The sequence below is a fragment of the Acartia tonsa genome, chromosome 13 (genome assembly GCF_053477335.1).
Source record: "Acartia tonsa isolate MP-2025a chromosome 13, ASM5347733v1, whole genome shotgun sequence".
NCBI lineage: Eukaryota > Metazoa > Arthropoda > Copepoda > Calanoida > Acartiidae > Acartia > Acartia tonsa.
This window is the reverse complement of record NC_137272.1, coordinates 40,880,321-40,906,606: the sequence shown is the minus strand read 5'-3', so window position 1 is coordinate 40,906,606 and position 26,286 is coordinate 40,880,321. Positions and strand designations below refer to the sequence as shown.

The 26,286-nt window shown below is 30.1% G+C and overlaps 3 protein-coding genes across 4 annotated transcripts; all 3 read right to left on the bottom strand.

Annotated features, from left to right (window-relative positions):
- Positions 1-578: 578 nt before the first annotated feature.
- Positions 579-7,354, bottom strand: LOC145335487 (uncharacterized). Of its 2 annotated transcripts, XM_080181249.1 has the most exons (9): positions 7,239-7,354; positions 6,185-6,301; positions 4,684-4,752; positions 4,448-4,556; positions 2,661-2,708; positions 2,211-2,594; positions 2,014-2,074; positions 881-960; positions 579-765 (listed from the first exon to the last, which is right to left on the bottom strand). In XM_080181249.1, the coding sequence occupies exons 1-9, from the start codon at positions 7,350-7,352 to the stop codon at positions 683-685; spliced, it is 1,065 nt and encodes a 354-aa protein (XP_080037375.1). In that variant the 5' UTR covers positions 7,353-7,354; the 3' UTR covers positions 579-682. The 2 variants fall into 2 exon arrangements, with proteins under 2 accessions (XP_080037375.1, XP_080037376.1); XM_080181250.1 differs by lacking the exon at positions 2,661-2,708.
- A 944-nt stretch (positions 7,355-8,298) lies between these two features.
- Positions 8,299-10,718, bottom strand: LOC145304703 (uncharacterized). Its single transcript, XM_080146644.1, has 5 exons — positions 10,427-10,718; positions 9,898-10,017; positions 9,388-9,453; positions 8,931-9,261; positions 8,299-8,477 (listed from the first exon to the last, which is right to left on the bottom strand). The coding sequence occupies exons 1-5, from the start codon at positions 10,529-10,531 to the stop codon at positions 8,395-8,397; spliced, it is 705 nt and encodes a 234-aa protein (XP_080002770.1). The 5' UTR covers positions 10,532-10,718; the 3' UTR covers positions 8,299-8,394.
- Positions 10,719-15,186: 4,468 nt separating this feature from the next.
- On the bottom strand, positions 15,187-17,685 carry LOC145304701 (uncharacterized). The gene is made up of 6 exons (XM_080146643.1): positions 17,468-17,685; positions 16,649-16,765; positions 16,488-16,553; positions 16,262-16,415; positions 15,807-15,950; positions 15,187-15,355 (listed from the first exon to the last, which is right to left on the bottom strand). The coding sequence occupies exons 1-6, from the start codon at positions 17,573-17,575 to the stop codon at positions 15,273-15,275; spliced, it is 672 nt and encodes a 223-aa protein (XP_080002769.1). The 5' UTR covers positions 17,576-17,685; the 3' UTR covers positions 15,187-15,272.
- Positions 17,686-26,286: the final 8,601 nt, after the last annotated feature.

Sequence of the window (26,286 nt, the reverse complement as noted above, 5' to 3'; positions counted from 1 at the left end):
GGTTAAAAAAATAGATTTTTTCAATAATTACTCAACAGAATTTTAAAAGTAAGGTGTCAAATTAAAGATCTTACTATTTTTGTTCTTACTGGCCATTTTCTTCTTTTATTTTGTTGCGTTTTAGTACCTTAAAACCGACTTAATTATTTTTTTAAAAAACTTAAATTACTTAAAAAATAAGAGGTCTACAAAAAAACCGATTGCATATCTGAATTCTATGAAAAATTTTACATCTACTACTTACTAAAAGAACCGGCTAGCTATAAAAAAAAAAGTTGATACAACTTCTTTTGCTGTTTAGTTTATCTTAGTTTTATGGTATAGATGTAAAAATCCTACTCTTACAAGTAATAGAAATATTAGCTCCGTGGAAAGAGTAAAATTTTTAATTGTTTACATTTTTTGGCTTTAAAATCTGCTATGCTTTGTTTCTCACATTAAACCTTTTGTAATCTATCATTAATATTTTTATGTAAAAATTAATAAATCTAATTAGTGAAGTTCAACAAATATATTTTTTATTGTATTCATTTAAAATTTACAGGTTTTCTTTATAGCTATGATATTGAATGAAACTGTTTTAATAAAACATTCATATATTTTTAATTCCAATAAAGTACATGTGATTATAATGAGATTTCAGTTATGTTGAACAAATATGGTTATTTGTAATGGAAAAATTTTATTTAATATTTTTCTTTTTAATCTTCAGTGCATTAATTTTCTTGATTATCTTTCCTCTTTCTTGTTTCTTTTGCTTAAAACCTAATAATTATTGAAATAAGTACAATCAATCAGTAAGATATAAAAATGTAAGAGATTTAGCATTAAATAATATGTATGAAAACTTTGCTGTTGTTTAAAAACACTGCAGCATTACCTTTATTTTCTTTTGCTTTTTCAGGGAATTTTATCGAGTCAACATCAGGAAGTGAGGTTGGGACACCAGACATTAAGCCTAGACAGGTAAACTATTTCCATAAATTGTCATTGAAACAGAGTGCTTGGACTCATTTTGCATTTGAACCACACACCAAGTTTTTGTTATTTAAGTTATTATGTTTTAAGGGTTAAAGCACCCCCAGTTGCTAGAATTCTATTTTCTCACAATATTTTAAATGAAAGCAATAAGAAATTTCTTTCATATGGAGGGGGACATTTCATAAATGCCCATAGCACTTAAAATGACTTATTTATGATTTAGGTATTAAATAATGGTAAAAGGTTTAGTTAGGGAGATTAAAATGTAATGTAAACAAGGATGACAACATCCATAAAAGCGAAGCACTGAAACGGTAGGACAAACGGACATTAACACATGTATAGTGTCATAACTGAATAATCATAATATAAATGTATAAGATTCAAAGCAAAATTGTAAGTAAATTTGTTGAAAAACTGCTTGATTTAGGATATTGTTTATGGATATACTTACATTTTTAGGACTTGATTATAGAGTTGCTTCGCTCATTAAATTATACTTTGTTGTCCCAGGAATTAATATACCAAAAATCAGATCAATCGGATGATTAGATCACATAAAAATTTGTTGTTAAAAAAGTAAAAAAATCAACATGTTTAAAATGGACGTACGGACATTTTGGTGATGATTATAGAGTTGCTACGCTTTCTAAATCGTACCTATCTACTAAAGGAATCACCATGCAAAATTTGAAATCGGTAGGACAATTCTAACATGCCAAAATTAACGAAAAAAGCTATCCGTTACGGACGGACGTACGGACGGACGGACGTACGGACGGACCGACCCTAATTATAAAAAAGCTTCGCTTTTAAAAAATGAAATGTAACCTAGTAAGGAAATCATAATTAAGCAGAACACAACATTGCAACTTCTGAGCTTTTTTCTCAAATAATACCAAGCCGTGAGAGGTTCCTAGGTACTTGAATCTTGAAATCACTAGATGGAGAATTACCTTTTCATCCCATACAAACTAAGCTTTATATAACACGCTTGCATGTTAGAAAATAATGACCCTGTGTTACTTTCCTTTCTTTTCATCTCCAGTTATGATAATTTTATGTCCTCCTGTTCTGTTGCCATATTTTCCTCCTGAAACAAATATAATCCTAATCTCTATAACCCTAAATAACATCAATGAGCTACATTGTAGATTTTTTAAACAGAAACTTAGGTTTCTTCATATTAATTTATAGTGTTGATTTTGATAAAGAATAAAAATGTTTACCTTGATAATTTATGATGACAGGGGAACCTCCAATGCCAGGTGGATAGTAACAATATGGAGGATACGGACATGGAGGATATGGGTAAGGATAAGGATTTTCAGGGTGGTGTGGAATTCGAGTAGGGTAAGGAAGAGAAGGATGAGGAGGGGGAGGGTATGGTTTATGGGTTGAAGGGTGAGGTGGGGGAGGGTAAGGCTTCTGGGTTGAAGGACGAAGAGTGGGAGGGTATGGTTTATGGGTTGAAGGGCGAGGAGGGGGAGGGTAAGGCTTCTGGGTTGAAGGACGAAGAGGAGGAGGGTATGGTTTATGGGTTGAAGGACCTGGAGGAGGAAGGGAAGGATGGATAGGTGGTGTAGTATTTGGTGGATATCTTGTCAGTGATTCTTAAAAAAAATTTAAATAAATAATTAAAAGAAAAAGAAAAAGAAATTGAAAATTAATGATGTTACCTGTTGTTGTTTGACCAGGAATTGGTGGTCTCTTAGTTGTGGTAACTCCTAATGTTTATATTCTTAGAAATTGGAATTTGTAAATGTATTTAAGTGAAAGTTCAGACCCTTCAAGCCTAGATGGATGTAATTGTATACAAGATTTTATCATCATACAGGGAGTAAGGGAGGGGACAATGGGCAATTAATTCAATTTAAGAGTTTTCAAAGACAGGCCATGAAATCCACACTAATCCATAAAATTTGGAGGATATTGTAAAGGGTTTGTTCATTAAATTTTGAAAATTATAAACTAAGAAAAAAATCATGCAAAAAGAAATCACATCTTGTTTTTGATGAAATATATTGAGTATTTATAGTGCGATTTTTATCTTACAAGATTATTGGACCCAGCCAACTGCTGGCTGGCTGGGCAAAAATATGAACCTATACGCCAGCCTGCCCCTTTTTATCCAGTTTATTTCCCTTGCCCCATGCCCCCACCTCACTTTTCCCTTTTCCTATCGTGTGTTTAAAAAAAGGGAGATGGGAGGAGAGGGGAGTGAAATAGAGTATGGAGGGGGGGCCGTGTATTCTCAACTCTCTGTCTGCTAGATTCAAAACTAAAACAACGAGTAGCGGCATTTTATGCGCAAGTACCCAAACTCAGTCAGAAATTTCTAAATTCTTGCACATTCCCTTTAAGCCAGTACCCAAAGTCTGAGACTACTAAAAATTGAATATTCGATCCATTGTCCCCTCCCTTACTCCCTGATCGTCATATGACTGTTCATATCTACAGTGTGTTTTTATTTATGAGAACTTTTTTGAAAGCAAATTTACCCCACTTATAGTTATCAGAATTTGAATTAGTAATGGCTTATTTTCTTTGTTTCTTAAAGGACGCCTGCAAGAAATACCACGCTTTAACTGCTGAAAGACTGCCACAAGTAGACCCAATACCCAAAATAACAAAAAAGTTCTAGGCGTTTCAAAATAGCATTTTATGTACAATGAAAATTTTGAAAGATTTACAGTGCTCATAAAAGAAAAAACTATATTAAATTACGTTGCCTAGACACAAAATTATAACCTTATCTTTGTCAGAAACTTAGATTGCCTGTAACTGATTACATTTTTATAATAAAACACCACATTTCATAGTCAAAATCTATAAAAAAAATCGATTTAAATTGCATTTGTAAACGAAAATCATAGCGGAAACAAAGGGGTAAACTAATACAAGCTCAGCTGTGATTGGTTTTAGGGCATTTTTCTTATGTTCAAATCTTCTACCTTTTGCAAGAATGGCTGCAAAACGCTTCAAAGTTGAGATATAGAGCTAAAAATTGATACAGATACTATTAGGGACATGTACTAAAATATTTGAAAGTTTGAAGGCCATATCTCAATCAGGGAGGGAGTACTGGCCCCCCAAAGTCGACTACTGAAAATCCAATTTTCTTCTTGCAAAGGGTAGAAGATTTGAGCATAAGAAAAATGCGCTAAAACCATTTTTAGATGTTGTCACCTAAGTTTTGAATTTTAGATTTTACTGTACTTTTTAATTAAAAAACTGAAATATTTTTTAATGTTCTATAAATTGCATTAAAAAACGAAAAAATAGGCCATTAATCAATAAATTCTGATAACTATAAGTGGGGTAAAATTGCTTTCAAAAAAGTTCTCATAAAAAAACACACTGTATAATACAAATTGAACAATTTGTGTCTGTCTATCTGTCACTTAACATAAGGTAATACTTTTCAAAGAACATACAAAACACTAAAATATATTGTTACTTATACCTGGTTCTATCGGAAGAAATATCTTCTCGCAGAAGAAGGATTCAATTGTATGTTTTCTTATTGCATTTTCATTTATGAAAAAGCTACACTCAGACATCAAGGTGCGACACTAGATAAATTGCAATCTTAGGAAATAACAAATTATTTATAATAATAATTATATAATACATTTTTTGTATAAAGGATCATAGGATGTTCAAGAAAATTTTCTAGAAATGAATTCTTTTATAGCTTACCACATCTATAATTTTAAGGTTGAACTTATAAGAATATCCTCCATGTCTACCCTGTTCAGTATACTTTGCCTATATGAATGTATTATATATTATGAACATTTTTTTATCATGAAGTTAAAATTTTAATATCTTTGCATAAACATGTGTTGTCAATAGACTTATACAAATAAAGGGATAACAAAATACAATTGATTTTATTTTAAATAAGGAAGAAAACACCAACCACTCCAGATAACTAGATTTTGTTTACTATATTGTATAAAAACAGAGAACAGAGTCAAAATTAGACTATATGTTGTCACTTGATGTTAAATTATCTGTCAGATAACCTTTCATAAAGCTTCTAAGAAAATCCGGATCATGGAAAGAAAACAAAGTTGCGGGTTTTGTCATATTTTCACAGTAGCTTTTCTTCTGTTTTTAGTCAACCCTGCAGGGCAATTGTTAATGTTTACTTAACCCTTACAGATTGGGGGGGGGGGGGCTCAAAGAGCCCCCCCTCTAGTTTTTTCAATCTCATTTTTTTTGTAGGTAAGATGGAGAGCTGTAACTTCATGACTTTTTAAGTTTAGTAATTATACATTGGCAAGAGTTGATTTTATTAGGATATCTGGTCTGTGTCGGTCGTGGTTTCCGGTCAAAGTCGGTTGTGTAGCAAAAAAAATTAGAAAAAATTCTAAATAAATCTTAATTTCTACATTATGACTTTTGTGTATAAGGTAGAAACCTAATTATTTTTTGATGAATTCTTAAATATCAATGACCATCTGAGAAAAGTGGTGTTATGACCGTTTGACCGCTCCCTGACCGACTTATGACCAATTTTTGTCCGGCTTTTACTACAGACATATATCATGAATATCGTGGCTTCTATTACAGCTAGAGACCTATAATTTTTTTTAGTACATCCTTGAGCAATAATAAACAGATAAAAATATTAATTTGCGCCGCCAATCGCCGTTTTACCGCCGTAACCGCCGAAAATGGCGGATTTCCGTTATTTGCCGTTTTTCGGCGATGATCAGAAAAAGTAATTTTTTTGTTATGAAAAATAAAAGTTCGTCCTAAAATTTGGTCATCCTAGCTGCAAAATTGGCCGCTCTACAGCTGTTTTAAAATTTAGCGGCTGGCCGCTAAAAAGCGGCTAAGGAGCGGTCTGACTGCTATGACTAGAAAAAGTAATTTTCTCTAAAAATACACATGAACCACCAGATAAAAATTTTACGTCTTTATCTGTACCAGGAGCCGAGATAGAGGGGGGGGGGGCTCAAAGAGCCACCCCCCCCCCCCCCCGATCTATTAAGGTGGGAATTGGGGCCCGATCTGTAAGGGTTAACCTAACCTAACCTAAAATAACCTATCAAAAACTACTGTGAAAATACAATCAAACCCTAAACTTCGTTTCCTTTTCATGATCAGAAAATCTTCATTTATCACGGTTGTATCTCTTCCCTGTACATGTAAACATTATAATCAACACATCAATAACTGCTAGATAAACCTCTTCTTGTAGGTTGTGAACTTCATACTGAGTTTCTGAACATGAGATCATGCAACTTTCCAAGTATTTAACCACATGATAGACCATTACTTTGTGTCTTTCTTTAATACTTCTGACCTTTATGTATGAAAATTAATATGAAAAGACAAAATATGTTTTAAGAAAAAATTGTAAAGAAATGAAGGTTTAAAGTTGATTATTTTGTGTTTAATTATTGGAATGCATTGTACAGGGTGTTTCAATAGAAATGTCTTTTTAAAAATCTTAATTATGCATAGAAAATAAAACAATTATACAAAATGCTTTATATATCTGAAAAACCTATTCTGGGACATTTATGTTTCAAATATTTATGTATGATTTTTTCAACAAATTATGCCTTAAAAACCGGTTTTTCCAAAGGCCTTATTTTTAAAGATTTACAGATTTAAAGATTGTGGAAAGAATGTGCACGTTTTCAATATTCAAATTGCGCGTCTTGTATTAATAGTAGAAAAACTCTAGTTTTTGGATATATAAAAACCATTCCAATGCTACGTATAGTATACGAGCTACATGGTAAAATGTCCCAACTTACTTAAAACTTTTCAACATTTCTCACATTTTTCAACGTAGCTCCTAAACTACAAATAGCACAAAAATAGTACTTATATTTCCAAAAACTAGAGTTTATGACGATTCTAACGGCATGCATAACGTTTTTCTACTATTAAAAAAAGCCACGCAATTCGAATTTTAAAAATGTGCGCATTTTTTCCACAATCTTTAAATCTGTAAATCTTTAAAAATAAGGCCTTTGGAAAACCGGTTTTTAAGGCATAATTTGTTGAAAAAATCATTTTTGAATATTTGAAACATAAATGTCCCAGAATAGGTTTTCCAGATATATCAAGCACATAGTATAATTGTTTTATTTTCTAGGCATAATTACGATTTAAAAAAAAGACGTTTCTATTGAAACACCCTGTATAACCAACACAACAGTTCTGTATGCATAAACTATATGTGGTATTTCTTTTTAATCTGAGTTATTTTTTTCATTTAAAAATCTTACAAATTGAACACCATAAGGATTAGGTCCTACACAACAATTTCTTGTCTGAAAATGAATGGAGGCTGAACAAGATGCTGCTAATATGCTCAGTGTCCCTAAATATCTAAGTAACATCTTACTCTAAAATTGGTATAATACAACAATTCATAACAAATTTATTATCATGATTAATATAAGGTTATTAATCTATTGTATTAAATTCAGAGAATTCAGTTTTTAACTGTTGCATTATAAAGTAAAACATTCCATGCTAAAAATAAGTTGTTATTTTATGAAAATCAAAATCAAATTAAAGTAATTTTTAACATTATGTGTATTAGATTTTTGTTTTAGTTTCATATTTAATAGTCGTAAAATTTCAATAATAAAGAAAATCCTTTGAAGAAATGTAAACAAAATTACACTATATTGCAATATATGTCCTATTGAGGTCAAGTTTTTTGTCGGAAAATACTTATATGTAATGTATTATTTGTTAAATTTTGTTTAAAAGAAAAAGATAAAAACCATTGTTTTGTAATATGTAGTTTTAGATTTAAAACTTTTTCAAAAGGTTGCAAAATATCTAACAGAGGCTTTTTAAAATCATATTCAGTGACGTTTGATCCATGTTGATATATGTTGATTAAGAAGAAAAAATCAATAAAATTTACTTTGTTTTTTTTTTATATGAGGAAAATTTCCCTGTAACACATATTGCATGAATAAATATCAAATTACAAGGATGTAAACTTATAAGTTTAGCTACTCTCTAATTATACTTAATATTCCTAAAGAGTTCAAATATTTAAATACCTGATCATACTTTTTCTCATAATGAGCACCAAATTTTGAGTTACATAAAAATGCATTTAAAAATAGAATAAATTCTTTCATATATATATATAATTTTTTAGACTTCTTATAGCAAAAAAGATAAATCAAATATCATGTAGAATATTCTTAACTTAAAATGTGGATGGCAAAAAGAAAACAACAGGATTGATTTTTAATCATTGAAAGGGAATACCATTATAATACTACTTAAAAGTATATTCATTCAAATTAACGAAAAAATGAATAAATACTTGCATTATTTATTTCATATTATTTCACAATAAACTATTTTACAGTAACTTTATATTTCAAATTAGGTCCAGTGACTTGCTTAATTAGATTAATTTTTTTCATCTCCCATCACAAATATTTGATGACCTCCTCTGCCACCTCCATTACCTCCATGAGGTTGATGTCTGGTTCCTGAAAGATAATGTTATAAGGCTTTTAAAATCTTAATTTTTTTCATAACTAGTTGCTTTTAAGAGGGGAGTGTTTCATCCAACAAATATATATGTATTACAGTACAGTTAACATGTAAATGTTCCCTGAAAAGAAGAACACAATCAGTTCAGTGGATATTATAGCATAATAAATGTTACAACCCTCTCCATCAAAATTTTTTTGTATTTTCATTAAGATATGATGTATTAATATTCTCGATCACTTATTAGATTTCATAAATACTAGTTACTTTGCCCCTGGCCTTTAGGGATAGCCTAAAAACAACCCAAGAAATTTATAAAACTTTCATGAAAAGTACAACCAATTAGGATCAAACAATATCTTTACCTTCAGACAAAAATACCTTACTAATTTATATTATAGGATTGCAATCTCAATCCCCTCTTTTATTACAGAACTGGTTCTACTAACCTCTGGACCAGGGCCTAGTGGCAGGAGTAGTTTCTTCCACCCAAGGGCTCATAGTCTCATCAGTGCTTTCAGGCTCTTCAGTCACAAGATCTATACTGACAGGCTCAAAAGGTGGAACAGTCCATACACTTGTGTTCTCTACTTCTTCTGTTGTAAGTTCAGGTTCTGTGACTGTGACTGGAATTTCAGATGTAGGAGGGGGAACTTCTGTAGGATTACCATGATCAACAGTCCAGTGTAATTTTTCACAATTAAAGCTAACAATATCAAACATATTTCCAACTTTATCAACACGAAAATTACAGGTTGTGCTTCTTTTAGTTTCATGACACTAAATGAAAATTTGTAAAGGGTTAATTTCTTTAGATTTCTGTCCATTCAAAAACAAGTTTTCAGCATAATAAAGATAAATAGCAAATATCAAAATAAGAAGTAATGAAATGATTAACCAACTCACTTTGTCTTTCCATGCAATTGTAAATTTGTAGCCTTCAGCTGGTTGCCCTTGTCTCCTTGCCTCTTGCTAGAAAAGAAGAATACATTATTACAATTTTATGAATATATGAATATTTGAGCTCAAATATCACCAAATATCAATAATTAAAGGGGTAGTTTCACGAAATGCATTTGAACTTAATTTAGTGAACCGCATATTTTTTCTTAGTTAATGGGGTAAACTACATTTAAATAGTATATATTTGAAATAAATTCAATTTTCTACCACATAGTTTTTAAAATATCAAGACCTGAAAATTGTCTTTTTGTGATATATGCAATTTAAAAAGACGATTTTCAAGTCTTGATATTTCAAAAACTATGTGGTAGAAAATTGAATTTTTTTCAAATATATGCCATATAAATGTAGTTTAACCATTTAACCAGGATAAAATATGCGGTTCACTAAATTAAGTTCAAATGCATTTCGTGAAACTACCCCTTTAATAATTTTATAAGTTTAACAATTTACCTTTTTCTCCATGGTATGCATATAGTATTCATTATTTTCACATGTGACCATTTTGCCTTTCATCATTAAATCAATGACATGATGCATCATTTGATTCTGGGCTTCAGATGGTTCAGTAACCTAGTAATAATAAAAAATGAAATTTTAAAAATAATTTTAGATTTAAAGTAAAGTCTATTTATTTGAATATGTTAAATAAACAAGAAAATATTAATAAAAAAAATTCAAGTGCTAGAAAAATTGATAGGTTGCTTTACTACACATCAATTAAACTAGAATAGTTATTTCTTGTATCGTATTATAAACGGCTTTCCGCGGATATAGAATGTACATTATAAGATTAAAACTAGATTTTTTAGCCCCGAGGTGCCGGAGGCACTGGCTAAAAAAACTGGTTTTAATCTTATGATTGTACATTTCTATATTCGTAGAAAACTGGATATAATATGATGCTAGACATAGTTTTTTCATATGGATGAGAACCGGTTCCTATCCACCAGATTCGAATGAATACGAGAATAATTCTTACAATATCCCAAAGTTCTGTTGGTGGTTTTTCCTCCTGTCTAAATTGAACATTATATCTTGCAGAGGCAGCTGCCAATATTGTGGTCAAATATACAATCCGAAACATTTTACCTGGAAAGTGAAAAAATTATGCACAAAAGTTTTTAAGGGATATGTGGTTAAATACAATGATATTTTAAAATTAAACTTTTTTATCATTATAGTAGGTTTAAGGGTGGCTTTTGACTTGAAAATACTGATACTGATACTGATGAAATTAATAGTTTGATGTTCATTAAAGGAGTATCAACTGTGGATTAAGTTTGTATCTAAATTGAATTTAAAATCTAGACTCCATGTTTATACTTACAAAGTTAAAACATTGATAAATCAAAGCAATAAAATAAAACATCCTTTACAAACTTCCATTTGTTATCAAACAATTTTACCAAAGTTCAATGTTTTGACCATATATGTTATTGAATTTGCTACAAATACTACAATAATGAAATTGAAATAGATTAAAAAGTTTATGTGATAAAAGCAATTTTATGCTAAGAATTTAAAAATACACACAAATGAATTGGGAGAAGATTAATGTATTTTGTCAGTACAGAATTGATAAAGGAACTTTCAAGATAAATAAAAGGTTTAAATTTAAAAACAGTTTGACAGTTTGTTCAGAATGAAAGTTTTTCCAAATTGAAATGAAAGTATACTCCAATAAAGAACTGAAATAGCACTCAGTCCTAGCCAAAGTCCTAATGAGCTTCCAATTTCAACGCATAAGTTGAAAATATCGTAGGATCTTACTTCTTTGGATACTTTAACCTTATCACTAAACTTTAGGTTAATGTGATAGCCAGACCAATTACCAGCAGCAAAACTTGTCAATTGGGTTGTTACAGTAGTCTGTGAACAGGGGGGATGGCAATGGTGAAAATTGAATCCTCGAATCCTCCATCAGTTAAAAATTTGACATTTTGTGTTAATTCTTCTAACTTGTATTGAGCAAACTCTACTTCTTTGCCAACTAACTCAAATTTTGTTTTGCATATATTGTGTTCTTGTTCCGTGTTGAAAATAACCCATGGTGGAATACAACCTAGATATTCTAGCATTTCCTTTTGTAAATTAGCATCAATACATGCAGCATAACCAGCAGGTTTATCATATACCGTACAAGAACCGTCATCTAGTCTTTTCTCAGTAATAGCAAGTTTTATTTCATAGTAGGATGATTCTCCAGGATATTTTCCAAGTCCAAGTGTAACAGGATCTGTCGTAAGGGCAGTTTTGACAAGATAAAAAGATGGCTGGTTGTTAGCATCTGTAAAATACAATACAAGAGGCTGCTTAGAGTTTATGTGTATGTGATGTTTCACATCAGAAAATTCAAAACAGCTTAGTGGGAACATCCGAACAGGTTTTATAATGCCACCTGTTAATACTTTGAAGTTTGCCATAGGTTCTTTAAAAAGTTGTCTTTTAACACTTATCCAGCTCACATTTCTCTGGCCAATCCAAGAAAATGAATTTCTTTGGTTTTGAAGTTTGCCTCTAAGAAATTCTGCAAATCCACTATATCCATGTACTCTAGCCATTGCATAATCAAATCCCCAATCAGTGTCGCATACATAGATTCTGTGAAAACAATAGTTTAGGTAAAGCAAGTAATATTAAATACAACTAAGTTGTAAGTGAAATTGTGTAATGCACACAATTTAAATTTTTATACCTACCCAGGTTGTGAAACATTTTTGGTTGATTTTTCAGATATCTCAATTACTGTAGGTGATTCTATGTACCTATATAAATATTTTTACAGTAAGTAAACGTTATATTTGAAAATGAATGAAGTAAAAATGATATAATGTTTATTAGGTTCTGCCAAAAACCTACTTGCTTAGAAGATTACACATGCAATACCCTAAACTGCAGATATCTATAGATAATTTAGGGTTTAACACCTATGTTGTTAGCCCAGGCCTTCATCCCCCTGGGGCTAATAAAGCAGGTTTTAATCTTATTTTTTCATATCTTAGAAGAGCTTTCTCTCATATGATTCAATAAGTAACTATTCTGAAATAGATTTTAATAAGTGAAAAATATATGTATGTTTCACAGTTAAAAGAACCCTGCAAGAAATACACCACTTTAACTGGTGAAAGCCTGCCACAAGTAGACTCTATATCCAAAATATTAAGCCTCCAGCTTCAATAACAAAAAAAGTTACAGACATTTCAAAATGATCAATTCAGTACAATGGAAATTTTGAAAGATTTGAATTGCTCATGATGGAAATTTCAATATTAAATTACGTCGTCTGGAAGCAAAATTAAAAGCTTATTTTTGTCAGAAACTAAGACTGCCAGTAACTGATAACATTTTTACTATAAAAACACCCCTTTTCATAGTAAAAATGTTTTTTTTTAATTCGGTTTAAATTGCATTTGTAAGTTACTGCCATCCTAAGTTTCTGTCAAAAATAAGCTTATAATTTTCTTTTTAGGCGAAAATTCTATTAGCAATGAAAAACTTTCAAAATTTTCATTTACTTAAAATATAATTTGATAACTTTTTTGTTATTAAAGCTGGAGGCTGCAAATTTTAGGTATTGGGTCTACTTGTGGCAGTCTTTCAGTAGTTAAAGCGGTATATTTGTTGCAGGGTTCCTTTAATTGAAAAGGTCGTGCTACAAGAGGTCTAATTTACAATAGATCTTACCCTTCAAAAGGTCTAATCCGACGAATGGTCTAATTTAAAGAAAGATCTAATTTATAAAAGGTTTAATGTTATATAGTTAAGAAAAAAGAAAGGGGAATGATGGAAAAATTTCAATGTCTATAATTCTCACGATTTCAAAAAAACTTTAGGCCTTCAACAATTAATGGCATTAATTGTAAAAATAAATTACTATGATTTTGGTACATTTGTCAATAGATGAGTTAACCTATTTCTTTTTAATTTAGACATGTCAGAATTTTCCTATCTATTTCAAACTTTGCATGATGATTCCTTATAACAATTAGGAACAATTTAGGAAGTGAAGCAACCTATAATCATTACCAGAAATTCCTTATTTCCATTTAAGATTTAGATTTTTAAAAATTTTGATTATAAATTATCCTATTCATTTGAATAAAGGGTGTTAATTATTTTTTATTAGGTTTGTACCAAAACTGTTAGGTTTACATTGACAAAAGGGAAGCGATTGGTTTTTTTTTAACACTCTTTAATTATTGTTACCTTTGTACTGCAAGTGTTGATTGATAGAGAAATATTATGGCTGCTACAATATGAAAAACTTTTTGTAATGTCACATCAACAATAACCATTTTAACTCTCTAAAACATTTTTTTTGTAATAATTTAGTTACTGCAAGGTTTATAAGCTTAATTTAAAATGACTGAATACTTTTGAAGTTATCTTGTATTTATTTTAAATCTATAATTGACACATTAAGGAAATAAGTGCTTGTTTCAAGGAGAATTGATGTTCATATATGTTCATTTATTTATTAGATTTTAACATTTAACCGTTGTGTCCTCATGAAACATTAATTTTCCCATGTGGTATAGATAATAATTTATTATTCTTCAAGATAATGGTACTTTTTGAGAGAAAAAAAAACGGTATATACATATTACATAGGTACATAATTAAGTTATGGTTTTATTTTTATTGAGCATGATAAATATTGAATTGCCATATATTGTGTTGTGGCTACAACAGCCTAACTTCCTCTGAGGCTAGAAAATTATACTCAAATTTTGTTATTGTACATTAAATCAGGGATGATTTAGCCTCATGATATATTTTGAATTTAAAAAACACATACCTTATTTGTTCATAATGTTAATTATTAAATTAACTTTGTTTAACCATGTGGAGAATGTGCAGCCCTTTTATTAAAAGCAGTCAATGCCAAAGCATCTTGTTTGCATAAGGTGAAAATGTTAAAAACCACTTTTATAATTACATTAAAATTATTAATTTATTAATTTACCTTTTCAAAAAAGTTAATGACAAACAAGTAGTTTTGACTCTATTTATTACAACATTAATTTTTAAAAAAAGTTATTTACTAATTTTTGTTTTACTTTTGCTCTAATTGTAATTAAAAAATATTATATTCAATGTAATTTGTTTCAAATATTTCTTCTTTATTTTGTCCACTTGTTTAGAAACTTGAGGGAAATCTACATGAAATAAATTTTAGCATTTTTAAGTTTTTGATTGTGTTCAAAAACCTTAAAGTTTGATAGTATGATTAATTGATTGATTAGCTATAGTTTCTTAGGGTTTGGACCTAAGTCCTCATGGAGAGTAGGCCACAAGGGCCAACTCAAGTTCCATGTTCAAGCCCATTAGCTCCTCTTTATTACCTTACCCTTTCCAAGTATGGCAGGTGTCCCAAATTAATTCACCGTAATGAAAAAGGCTCACTGCAGAGGAGCATGGGAAAGAGAAATTCGAGTCAACATATGGAGATTTGAACCCTAACCCTCAACACCGGAGCACAGTGAGCTGTCACTGAGCCACGAGGCCTCCCACCAGTACTCTAGGATACAGAATTAACGTGGTTATTATGAAAATTTCATTTAATTTAGGTTGCTAACATGGAACACATTTATTGGTCCGTTTTTTTTTCATCTAGAAGGGGGGAAGGAAAGGTAGTGGATAGGGGGTATCATTATTAGAGTATACGAAAATCTGATGTAACACCTAAGTTATAATAAATCCATTTGCACAAAAAGTATATTTTTCATTAATAACTCATGAATTGCATTATTTATTTCATATTATTTTTCAATATACAACATTACAGATACATTACATTTTATTAGGAATTGTTTCACATATTCTTAGTTCTTCTCATCACCCATTACAAAGATTTGGTGTCCACCTCCACTTCCATGGGACTTAGGTCCAGGCATTTGTCTTCTACCTAAAATTGAGAAACAATCATTAAATATAAAGAGCATTTCAGTTTTGAATTTTATCTTTTTTAGATTAGAACTCATATGAACACTTAATATGTAAACTTGCAGCAAAACTACTCTATGATTCACTATGTCTGTCTGTCCATCCTTCAATAATACAACGGTTATCTAAGCTGTTATTAAGGCTATATCTCATATTTTCCTTGTCCATAATCCCATCATTGTAATGCATAAAGCATAATGAATAAAGTATTTGATATCAATGTCTGTCTGACTGCTTTAAAGCAACTTTTTAGTTGCTTTTATTATTCTTACTGAATTCCACATATCTCTGATTCTTAATATCATTCACACAACATTTCATAAATAATTTACTTTGTCAGAATGTTTATCAATAAATGTTTTGTGTGCTTCACTACTTGTAGACGTTGTCATCCTTGTTTGAAAAGATATTACCTCCTCTCGTACGGCTCCATTCTGGATATTCTGGATATTCAGGTTCAGGATAGTCAGTAAGTCCAGGTGCTGTTATGTCTGTTGTGGCTGGGTCAATTGTTTGAACCTCTGGAGTCACAGTTTCAGTGACAACTTCAGGATTTTCTATTCACATGAAGTTAAATTTGTATTTATGAATTATTGGGTTTGAATCTAGAACTAAAATTGCTTGGATTCAAAACCAGTTAATATCCGCTGGATTATAACTGGTTTCAGGCCATACTGAAAAATCATGTATTGTATCATATTTTATGCAGTTTTCTATGAATATTAAACTGTAAAATCATAATATTAAAACCATTTTTGTTAGACCATGCCTGCGACATTTTGAGGCTAACATATCTTATAATTGCACATTTTTATATTCGTGGAAAGTTGTTAATAATATGATGCGATAAATAACTATTATGTTGAACCTGTTGTAGGAGGAGGAGGTGGAACTTCAGTGACTGCACCATCCTCAGTAACTACCCAGTGAATACCCTCACATCCAACATCAACAACATCATAAATTCCTCCAACTTTCTCAATGTGGAAAGAGCAAGCAGGTTGGTATTGAACTGTATGACACTGAAAAAAATTTAGTGAAAATGAAGGATATTTCAATAAGAATGTAAATAAGAATTCTTTGAAGTTACTTACTCTTTCTTTCCATTGCAACATGAATTTGTATGCCTCAGTAGGTTCTCCTTGTCTTCTACCTTCTTTCTACAAAATCGTGTGGTTATACATAAAAAGAATCTTAAAGTCAAACTTTTAAATACATGAAAGTTGAAAAAAGGTACATTAAATTTCAAATTTACCTTTTTCAATACATTATATACAGCATAAGCATTGTTATCACATCGAAGCATTAAAGCTTCCCTCATTAAATCAACAACATGGTGGAACATATCTTGAACCCCCTTGCTATCAGATACCTGCAAATCATAGGTTTTAAAACAAACAAATTCCTAATTTTGATTAAATGTAAGAATTCACAACATATTTCTATATTTGATATTTTGTTCATGTATCAAATAAGTTTAATTGTATAACAGTTATTTCCTGCATCATATTATAAACAGCTTTCCATATAAATATTATAAGATAAAAACCAGTTTTTTGGCCCCGAGATGCCAAGGCAAGGGCTAATCCACCGGATATTTATCAGTTTCAAAATAATTCAGGGGTAGTTAATTCTTTCATTGTATTATAAACAGCTTTCCGCGGATATAGAATGTACAACCTCAGGGTTAAAAAACTGGTTTTAATCTTATGATTGAACATTTTTATATTTGCAGAAAGTTGGATATAATACGATGCTAGACATAGTTTTTCCGTATGGATGAGAACCGGTTCCTATCCACCAGATTCAAATGAATAGAAGAATAGTTATTTCTCGCATCGTATTATAAACGGCTAAAGTAATTCTTTCATTGTATTATAAACAGCTTTCCGCGGATATAGAATGTACAACCTAGGGGCTAAAAAACTGGTTTTAATCTTATAATTGTACATTCTATATTCGTAGAAAGCTGGTTATAATACGATGCTAGACATAGTTTTTTCGTATGGATGAAAACCGGTTCCTATCCACCAGATTCGAATGAATACAAGAAAAATTATTCTAAAATAATTACCTTTTCCCAGTTAGGATCCCCAGGTTCCTGTCTGATACCAGCATAGTGAATATTATATCTAGCAGAAGCAGCAGCCAACAATGTAGTCAAACAAACAATCCGAAACATTTTACCTGGAATGTCAAGCTTAAGAAAATTTTGATTTTGCTTCAACCATGATATTTACTAATAATATTTTACATTGTGAAATTTTATAAGTATAATATATGAAATAGTGTTAATAGTTATTTCTCGCATCGTATTATAAACGGCTTTCCGCGGATATAGAATGTACAATTATGAGATTAAAACTAGTTTTTTTAGCCCCGAGGTGCCGAAGGCACCGTCTAAAAAACTGGTTTTAATCTTATGATTGTACATTTTCATATTCGTAGAAAGCTGGATATAATACGATGCTAGACATAGTTTTTTCGTATGGATGAGAACCAGTTCCTATCCACCGGATTCAATTGAATACGAGAAAATCTATTAAACTTCTTTATAAATAAAGCTAGTGCCCTCCTTATGAAGTATAAAAGTAAATTGAATTCTAAATAGATTTTGGAATAAAACATTGACTTTATGTTTATTAGATTAAAGTAAAACATTTACATTCTCAAAGCAATAAAATTAAACATCCTTTGTTTGAATATCTTGTATATACTTATGTCCATTTGTTTTATAAATGGTCAATTTTTAAAGCAAAGCTTTTCGATCATGTATTTTGTAAGATATAAGTATATTGATAAAAAAAAAACATCTTTTTCTCTGTGTAGAAAAATTTATAAATTAAAAAGTAAAATATTCTTTAAAATACCAAATTTGGTTGCAAAATACAAAACAAGGTAAAGAATATAAATATTCTAAAATGTTATATTAAGATTTAATTTGAATTTTGTTGTTTTTCTTAGTTATATACTATTTTAAAAATTAACATAAATTATTTCTAATTTTATTCAATTACTTTAAAATATTAAATCTTATTTTGTCTTTATTTATAGTTTTGAACTTTTGAATTCTTTAGATCCATAAATATAAATAAACATTATTAGAATATAAACCATCTATCAAAAATATAATTCCAGTAGTTGTAAACATCTACAGAAGCATACTTTTTAAATACAGTTGTTGTAGGTATTTATAACAAAGCATTTTCAATTTAATATTAAATCCTTTTTTTATTATAAAGGTCTTTTTTTGCTTAAACATTTGTTTAAACATTGGATTAACTTTGTTTCTTTTGCTTGAACTGTTATAGTTTTCTGAATTAAATAATCCTAGTGCTTTATTTAAATTTATATTAATAGAAACAAAACTTTCCACTTTAATTTCAAATTTTTGAAGAATAAAACCCTACTTAATATAACTTAACCTAAAATAAGTATATAAATAGGCTCTATACAATAAGATGGTTGCTGCTAGAAGCTACTAGGATAACATTGTATTGTTTACGTGTAAAATACTTCAGCAAAAGTCGTATTCCTAAAAAACTTTCCAAATATTTTCAAATCAGAATGGGATAGACCAATGTTTTAATCTATGCTTGAAATGATTATTTATCTAATATTCATTATGGCATACAATTAGTTATAACAAGGTGACAACATCCATAAAAGCAAAGCACTAAAACGGTAGGACAAACGGACATTAGCACTTGTATAGTGTCAGAACTGAATAATCAGAATATAAATGTATAAGAGTCAAAGCAAAATTGTAAGTAAATTTGTTGAAAAACTGCTTGATACAGGATAAAGTTTATGGACATACTTACATTTTTAGGACTTGTTTATAGAGTTGCTTCGCTTATAACATTATACTTTGTTGTCCCAGGAATCAATATACCAAAAATCAGATGAATCGGATGATTAGATCACATAATGTTATTAAAAAATCAACATGTTTAAAATGGACGTACGGACATTCTTGTAATGATTATAGAGTTGCTACGCTGTATAAATCGTACCTAACTACGAAAGGAATCACCATGCAAAGTTTGAATTCGATAGGACAATTCTAACATGCCTAAATTAACGAAATCCGCCACGGACGTACGGACGGACCGACCCTAATTATAGAAAAGCTTCGCTTTCAAAAATTTACTGTACTTATTATCCTGGGTACATGGCGTTCCTGCAGCTGGCAGAAATACATCTGGATGTTTTTTTGTCAAAATGTAAAAACCTCTGCCAAAAATACAGTCATACTTAAAGTAACCGCCATAAATACATCTAACACAGGCATTTATACATCCAAAATTGTCAATTTTACATCTATTTCTTGCCAATTTTACATCTAAACTTTTTTATATGTCATAAATACATCCTATACATTTTAATAATAAACTATAGTGAACTGTATAGTAGACATTTATTATAATTACAAGAACATGCATACATGAGAGCCAAATACTTGTTAATACAGAAAAATCACGCATCAAAGGCTTCTATTACAGCTAGAGACCTTTAATTTCTTTTTGTTATGAAAAATAAAAGTTTGTCCTAAAATTTGGTCATACTAGCTGCAAAATTGGCCACTCTATAGCTGTTTTAAAATTTAGCGGCTGGTCGTTAAAAAGTGGCTAAGGAGCGGTCTGACCGCTATGACTAGAAAAAGTAATTTTCTCTAAAAATACACATAAACCACCAGAAAAAATTTTTACGTCTTTATCTCTAACAGGAACTGATCTGATAAGGTGGGAATTGGGGCCCGATCTGTAAGGGTTAATGTCTAGGAGTACAGCTCTTCACAACTCATTTTTACCTGGAGGTCGATTGTGGAAAAGAAAAACAAGTACAAAGAAGTTCAAAGAAAGAAAGCTAGATTTTTATAACAGATTAATCAGTTATAGAACTAGTTAGAATAACGTGCCCAAACTAGAATTGATACCATAATTTACTTAAGTATAGACTATTCCATTTATGAAAAAAAAATTTGATATTAGGCACGTAATTCTTTGTATAAATACATTTACAATTTCACCGCCAATAGAGTTTAATATTTGAGTAAAATATTGATGAAGGAAGATCTCGATCATAACTATTTTCGGATAGATTCACCCCCTCTCTTTCTCCATTCCCTTTGAACTGGATGGTTCTGGATTGTCTATTCCAAAACTTGTTAGCGATAAGGTGTTTATACAAGTGCGCCAATGTTTTTTTTTTATAAAATTGTTAAAAAATGACATCTGTTTGGTTTTCCTTTGCAATTAAGCTTTTTTTAAGGTACAGGGAAGGTTTTTAACTATTTTGGGAGAGCGTATCTCCACCCTCCCAATTTAAAATCACACCCCCACTTATCCCCCTCCCACCTCAAGAACACCTAGAGGCTTCTTGGGGGCGTCCGTTGCCCCTAGTCTTTCTTAAAATAAAAGCTATGTCTTGCATTTTTTTTTTCAATTAGGTGTTTGATCACGAATTTCATATGGTAAAAATATTTTTCTTATTTAATTGTTATCCTAATAAGATAAAAGTTATGCTTGAAAATTGTTTTAATAGCTATTATTATATGTTGCATTTTTAGATAACACGTCAGAATTTGCGTCATTTGCGTCATTTCTATTTCAGATTTTTATTACCCGTCATCAAAATATTGTACAAATTGTCGTTGTTATGTGGTAATGATTTAGGTTATGAAATGGGTAAACAGGGAAAAAGGAATAAGTTATAGAATAAAGATTTTAAACATTTAACCATAATCTAATATAATAATTATGTATATTCTTGTAGTATAAATATCTACTATACAGTTTACTATTGTTTATTATTGATAAAAATGTACAAGATGTATTTATGACATATAAAAAAATTTAGATGTGAAATTTGCAAGAAATAGATGTATAATTGCCAATTTTGGATGTTTAAATGCCTGTGTTAGATGTATATTTGTCAGGGTACCTACGATATATGGCAAATTACTGTCGAATTTACATCCATACAAACAATATTGACAAAAATACATCCACTGTATTTCTGCCAGTTGCAGGAACGGCAACGTCCCATTATCCTGTATCTAATAGAAGTGATTTAAGCAATCTCAACTTGATGTTTTATAACGCGAGACATTTATTCCTAATTTAATGATCAAAATTGTATACACTTTGAATTTAACAAAACATTTGAAAATTCTTATAAAATGAAAAAAATAGAAACCGATGTCATGTATTAATCCAGGAATAAGGTTCAATCAACAAGCGAAATAAATCTATAAAATAAATATTTTGGGGCGTATAAAAAGGTCGTCCATTCTAATAAGCGTTGCACCCAAACGACATCTGAAAATCATGTATAGGTTTCGTGATTTTTTTTCGAAATAATTACGTTGTTGGTATAAACTGGTATGAAACAATTGAACCACACTGTACCGATTCGAAATGCCTCTCCATAAAGAAAATACATCCCAAATTTATTACATAAAAGAAAGTTATATATTTACATCGATTTTCTAGGGCAGAGTTATAATAGGGAATTGTTATTAAATAAAGAATAATAAACTTAACTATATTGCAAAGGGCGGTAAGATACATTGGACTGCAATTACAAAATTATACTAGATGATCCCCAAAGTTTTATAAACACGATCACTTATACGTTAGCAAATAAACTTAGGTGACTCTTTTAAATCTTGATTAAGTTGGAATTGTATTTAGATTAATTTTGATTTTGAAAAAGGTAATTTTCTTTATTGTAATTGGTTGTTAATTGATTTCAAATGTCTTGTACTTTTTTACACCTCACTCACAAAAATGAAATTTTTTTAAATATATCTGTTTTATAGACATATTTAAGATATTTAAAAAGATATTTTACATAATTTTGTATCCGCTTTATTTTTATTACTTTCGCGTTCTTTTTTCTCCTTTGAATAATATGATGAACTATCATAAGTACATCTACTTTAAATCTTTGATTATTTAGAATTGTCAATGATATATAGATGATTTTTGTAAGCTATGGCCGTTTACCATCTTCTTTAATAAAAATAAAAAATAAATAATTATTAACTTTATTAAAATACTTCAGTTTATATTAATTATAACAAATATATATGAATATTAAGCAATAATTCCATCTGTTTAGATTCATTATACATGTTACATATTTAAACATATTTTGAATTTTTAAAAGCGAAGCTTTTCTATAATTAGGGCAAGTCCGTCCGTCCGTGACGGATAGCTTTTTTCGTTTTATCGATTTAAAATTGTGTATGGTGATCCCTGTAGTAGTTAGGTACAATATAGAGAAGCAACTTCATTTTTAAAATGTTGATATTTTCACTTTTTTAACAACCAATTTTTATATGATCTAATTATCAGATTGATCTGATTTTTGGTATACTGCACAGCTATCCTCAACAGTTTAGCGGATTTATAAACAACACGCTCCAAGCGGTCAATGGATCCTAAAAATAGACAAACTTGCTGAATCATACCTGGTTTTACCTAAATTATACCTGCTCCTTCTTCGGGACTATAGGCTTTTAAAGATTTTCACTTAAATTACCCTATTATTTGACTTAAAAATGGCGTTCGACAAGACATCCTGTCGCTGTTTATAAGTTTTAATACAAAAAAGATGTTATTATTTTCTTTTAAGGCCATCCAAATGTCTTTTATTAGACTTAAATTTAACCAGTATAATTGTTATTGGTTCCCTCTGCCGATTCTATCCATATTTCATGAAATTAAAACCATATGAAAGAGTTGACGAGAAAATAAGAAAAGTGTTGAGAGGATAAGTAAAAACTAAGTTAATGATAGAGGTATAGTATTAAGACTAAAGTAATTTTATCTAATATAAGGTTTAACAAGGTTAACCTCAAGAAAAACGTAAATATAATGGTGGGACAAAGTAAATTATAAAGTAAATGATCAGTTAAGTTGTCATAATAAATAGGAAATAGAGGAATAGAAATAAAAGAAAAGAATGATAGGAGAATATATAAGAAAACCGAGAAACCCTTAAATATAAATATAAAAAATGTAGCATGACCAACAGACTGACAGACAAAGTAAGTTCGTTGTATGCTGTTACTTTTTGTTAAGGGATATCTTCACAAAAATTGACTTATCTATCTGAAATAGTATTGGTTAAAATTAAATTTTACCATATTGTTATGGACTGACAGACAAGATGAATTATAAAGTAGTTCCGCTACTAACCCGCAACTATGGCTCGTCATGTAGCGCATCCGCTCTTCGTTGGGGATGTGATAGGTTCGCGGTACAATTAAAGAAGTTAAAAATTGTTCCTACTGTTACTATATTAGGTGCGCGGCATAAATAGTTAGAGTAGGGAGACAGGAATCTAAAGGGATAAGACAATGACTTATAAAGTGATGTAAATCCCCAATGATGATACACAAATTTACCCCTTATTTAGCTAACACTTAGTGGTTGAAAAGCTTGGAAACTCAACTTAAATACCAATCAATCAAAACTTAATAAAAGTCTCCAAAGTTGTAAGCAAACAAATAAGAAAACACTATTATAAAACTTTTGCTACAGCCCAATGTCCCCTTTCCCTTCTCAGACAAAGTGTTGGTTGTCTGTTGAATGTTACTTAAATGAATATCTAACAGTGGGCGGTAGAGCTCCCATGACAAGCGCGCGGATTTTGAAATTAAAAGATAAACCCACCCCAATTAGGTAATATTTTCGCTATTAAAAACTTAAAACACATAGATGTATTTATGTTAAGTATACTCTGCTAACTTAATTTGAAGTCAAATAAGCTGATCATAATTCTACCATCCACTTTCTTATATTATGCCTGGAGTAAAAATCCAATTATAATATATAGGTTAGTACTCTAGCCTATAACTTTTCCTCAAGATAAAAATACAGTTAATCTTTTAGATGATTGTAAATTTCTTTGCTATTAATTATAGCATACTATTGAAAATCGGTATGCAAAAGATAAATTTCTTGTCAAGTTTCACAATTATTATTTTTATCTCTTGATATGATAAAAAGTAATGCATAATTTAATTTTCTATTCTTATCATTGGTGTTGGGCGTTATATACCAAAAATATTTGATGCAGTTATCAGTAAGTATACAAACAGCAGGTCAACAGTCTTTAGATTTATGAACTAATATTAAATATGTATTAGATTGTAGTTCACAGCACAAAAAAAACGCGCGAACAGAGGTTAGTGGGTTAAACTAAGCACTACTTTTATTCCTCAAAAAATAAAAATCACCCTGTGATAAACATGCTGCTACTTTTGTTTTCCATAAATTGTTACATGTCTTTTATTACTATAAATAAACATATGGTTGCCCTTTAACATCCAGGGAATTTGTATTCAAAATGGAAGGAAAAGGCAGAAAAATAGCCTAAAACCATTCTGAGACCGATTTTAATTTTCCATTATATCGAGAATTCAATTAAATCATTAGTTATTGAAATCTTAAGCTAGCTACAAACAAAAAAACCTTAAAACTTTAAAAAATAGAATAAGAATAAAATACATTTTACATTTGTGCCAATAAAAAAATTTGATCCTAAATTCATGTTAGTATATTATACTGTAATCTTAGGCAATATAATTATTTTTTAGGAACCGCTATTCTTGACTAGCTGGAGAATTAAACGTACACTAGATCATTTTCTGATGATATTATTTTCTTACTGCCCTGTAATTTACTAATTACATTTCATATTTTGTTTTGATATCTATTTCAGCTTAAAACTGTAGTCATAATGTCACCAATCCTACTTTATAAAGTAGTAAGTTTTTTTTGGGTCATGTAAAGGAAACGAAGTTGCGGGTTTCGTCGTATTTTAACAGTAGCTTTTAAAAGGTTATATTAGGTTAGGTTAAGCGATTGCCCCTTAAGGTTAGGCAATTGGCCCCGCCGGGTTAGAGCACCAGCAGGAGCTAGAAATAGGATAAAAGCTAATGTGAAAATATAACGAAAACCGCAACTTTGTTTCCTTTACATTAGCCAGTTTGTTTTATAAAGCTTAAGATCTGAAAAGTTGTTAGGTTGTACTTTTCAAGAAAGCACAATAAATTTTTTTTTAGTTATTTTAGGCTATTTTCCTCCTCCCCCACCTTCCCTAGAGGATCAGGTTGACCAATTAGTAATCTTATAATGTTAAGTAGTAAGTTTTGTGAATGTATGAATTAACATTCTAATATTTGAATGGTAATTTTGTATAAAAACAAACACTGTAAATAATGGTTTTAGCAAACGCTGTTAACAATTTTATCAATATATTAAATGCAAATGACTCCTTTTTTGTAATAAAACGTATAAACAGCAGCAGCTCGACAGGATGTCTTGTCGAACGCTATTTTCAAGTCAAATAATAGGGTAATTTAAGTGAAAATCTTTCAAAGCATATAGTCCCGAAGAAGGATCAGGTATAATTTAGGTAAAACCAGGTATGATTCAGCAAGTATGTCTATTTTTAGGAGCCATTGACCGCTTGGAGCGTGTTGGTTATAAATCCGCTAAACTGTTGAGGATAGCTGTGACTGATTCCTGGGATGACAAAGTACAATATTATAAGCCTAGCAACTCTATAATTAAGTCCTAAAAATGTAAGTATGTCCTGAAACATTATTCTGCATCAAGCAATTTTTCAACAAATTTTCTTACATTTTTGCTTCGACTCTTATACTTTTATATTCTGATTATTCAGTTCTTCGCTTTTATGGATATTGTCATCCTTGTTAATATAATACACTTTAGATATTAATATAATTAGATTGTTTTTTTATCTGCAGATTTTTTTCATATTACTTATTATTTTCCATTTATGATTCCAATTTAAATTTTTTTGTAGCAAAATTACTATATAATGAACTTTTTCTGTCCGTCCTTTATATTC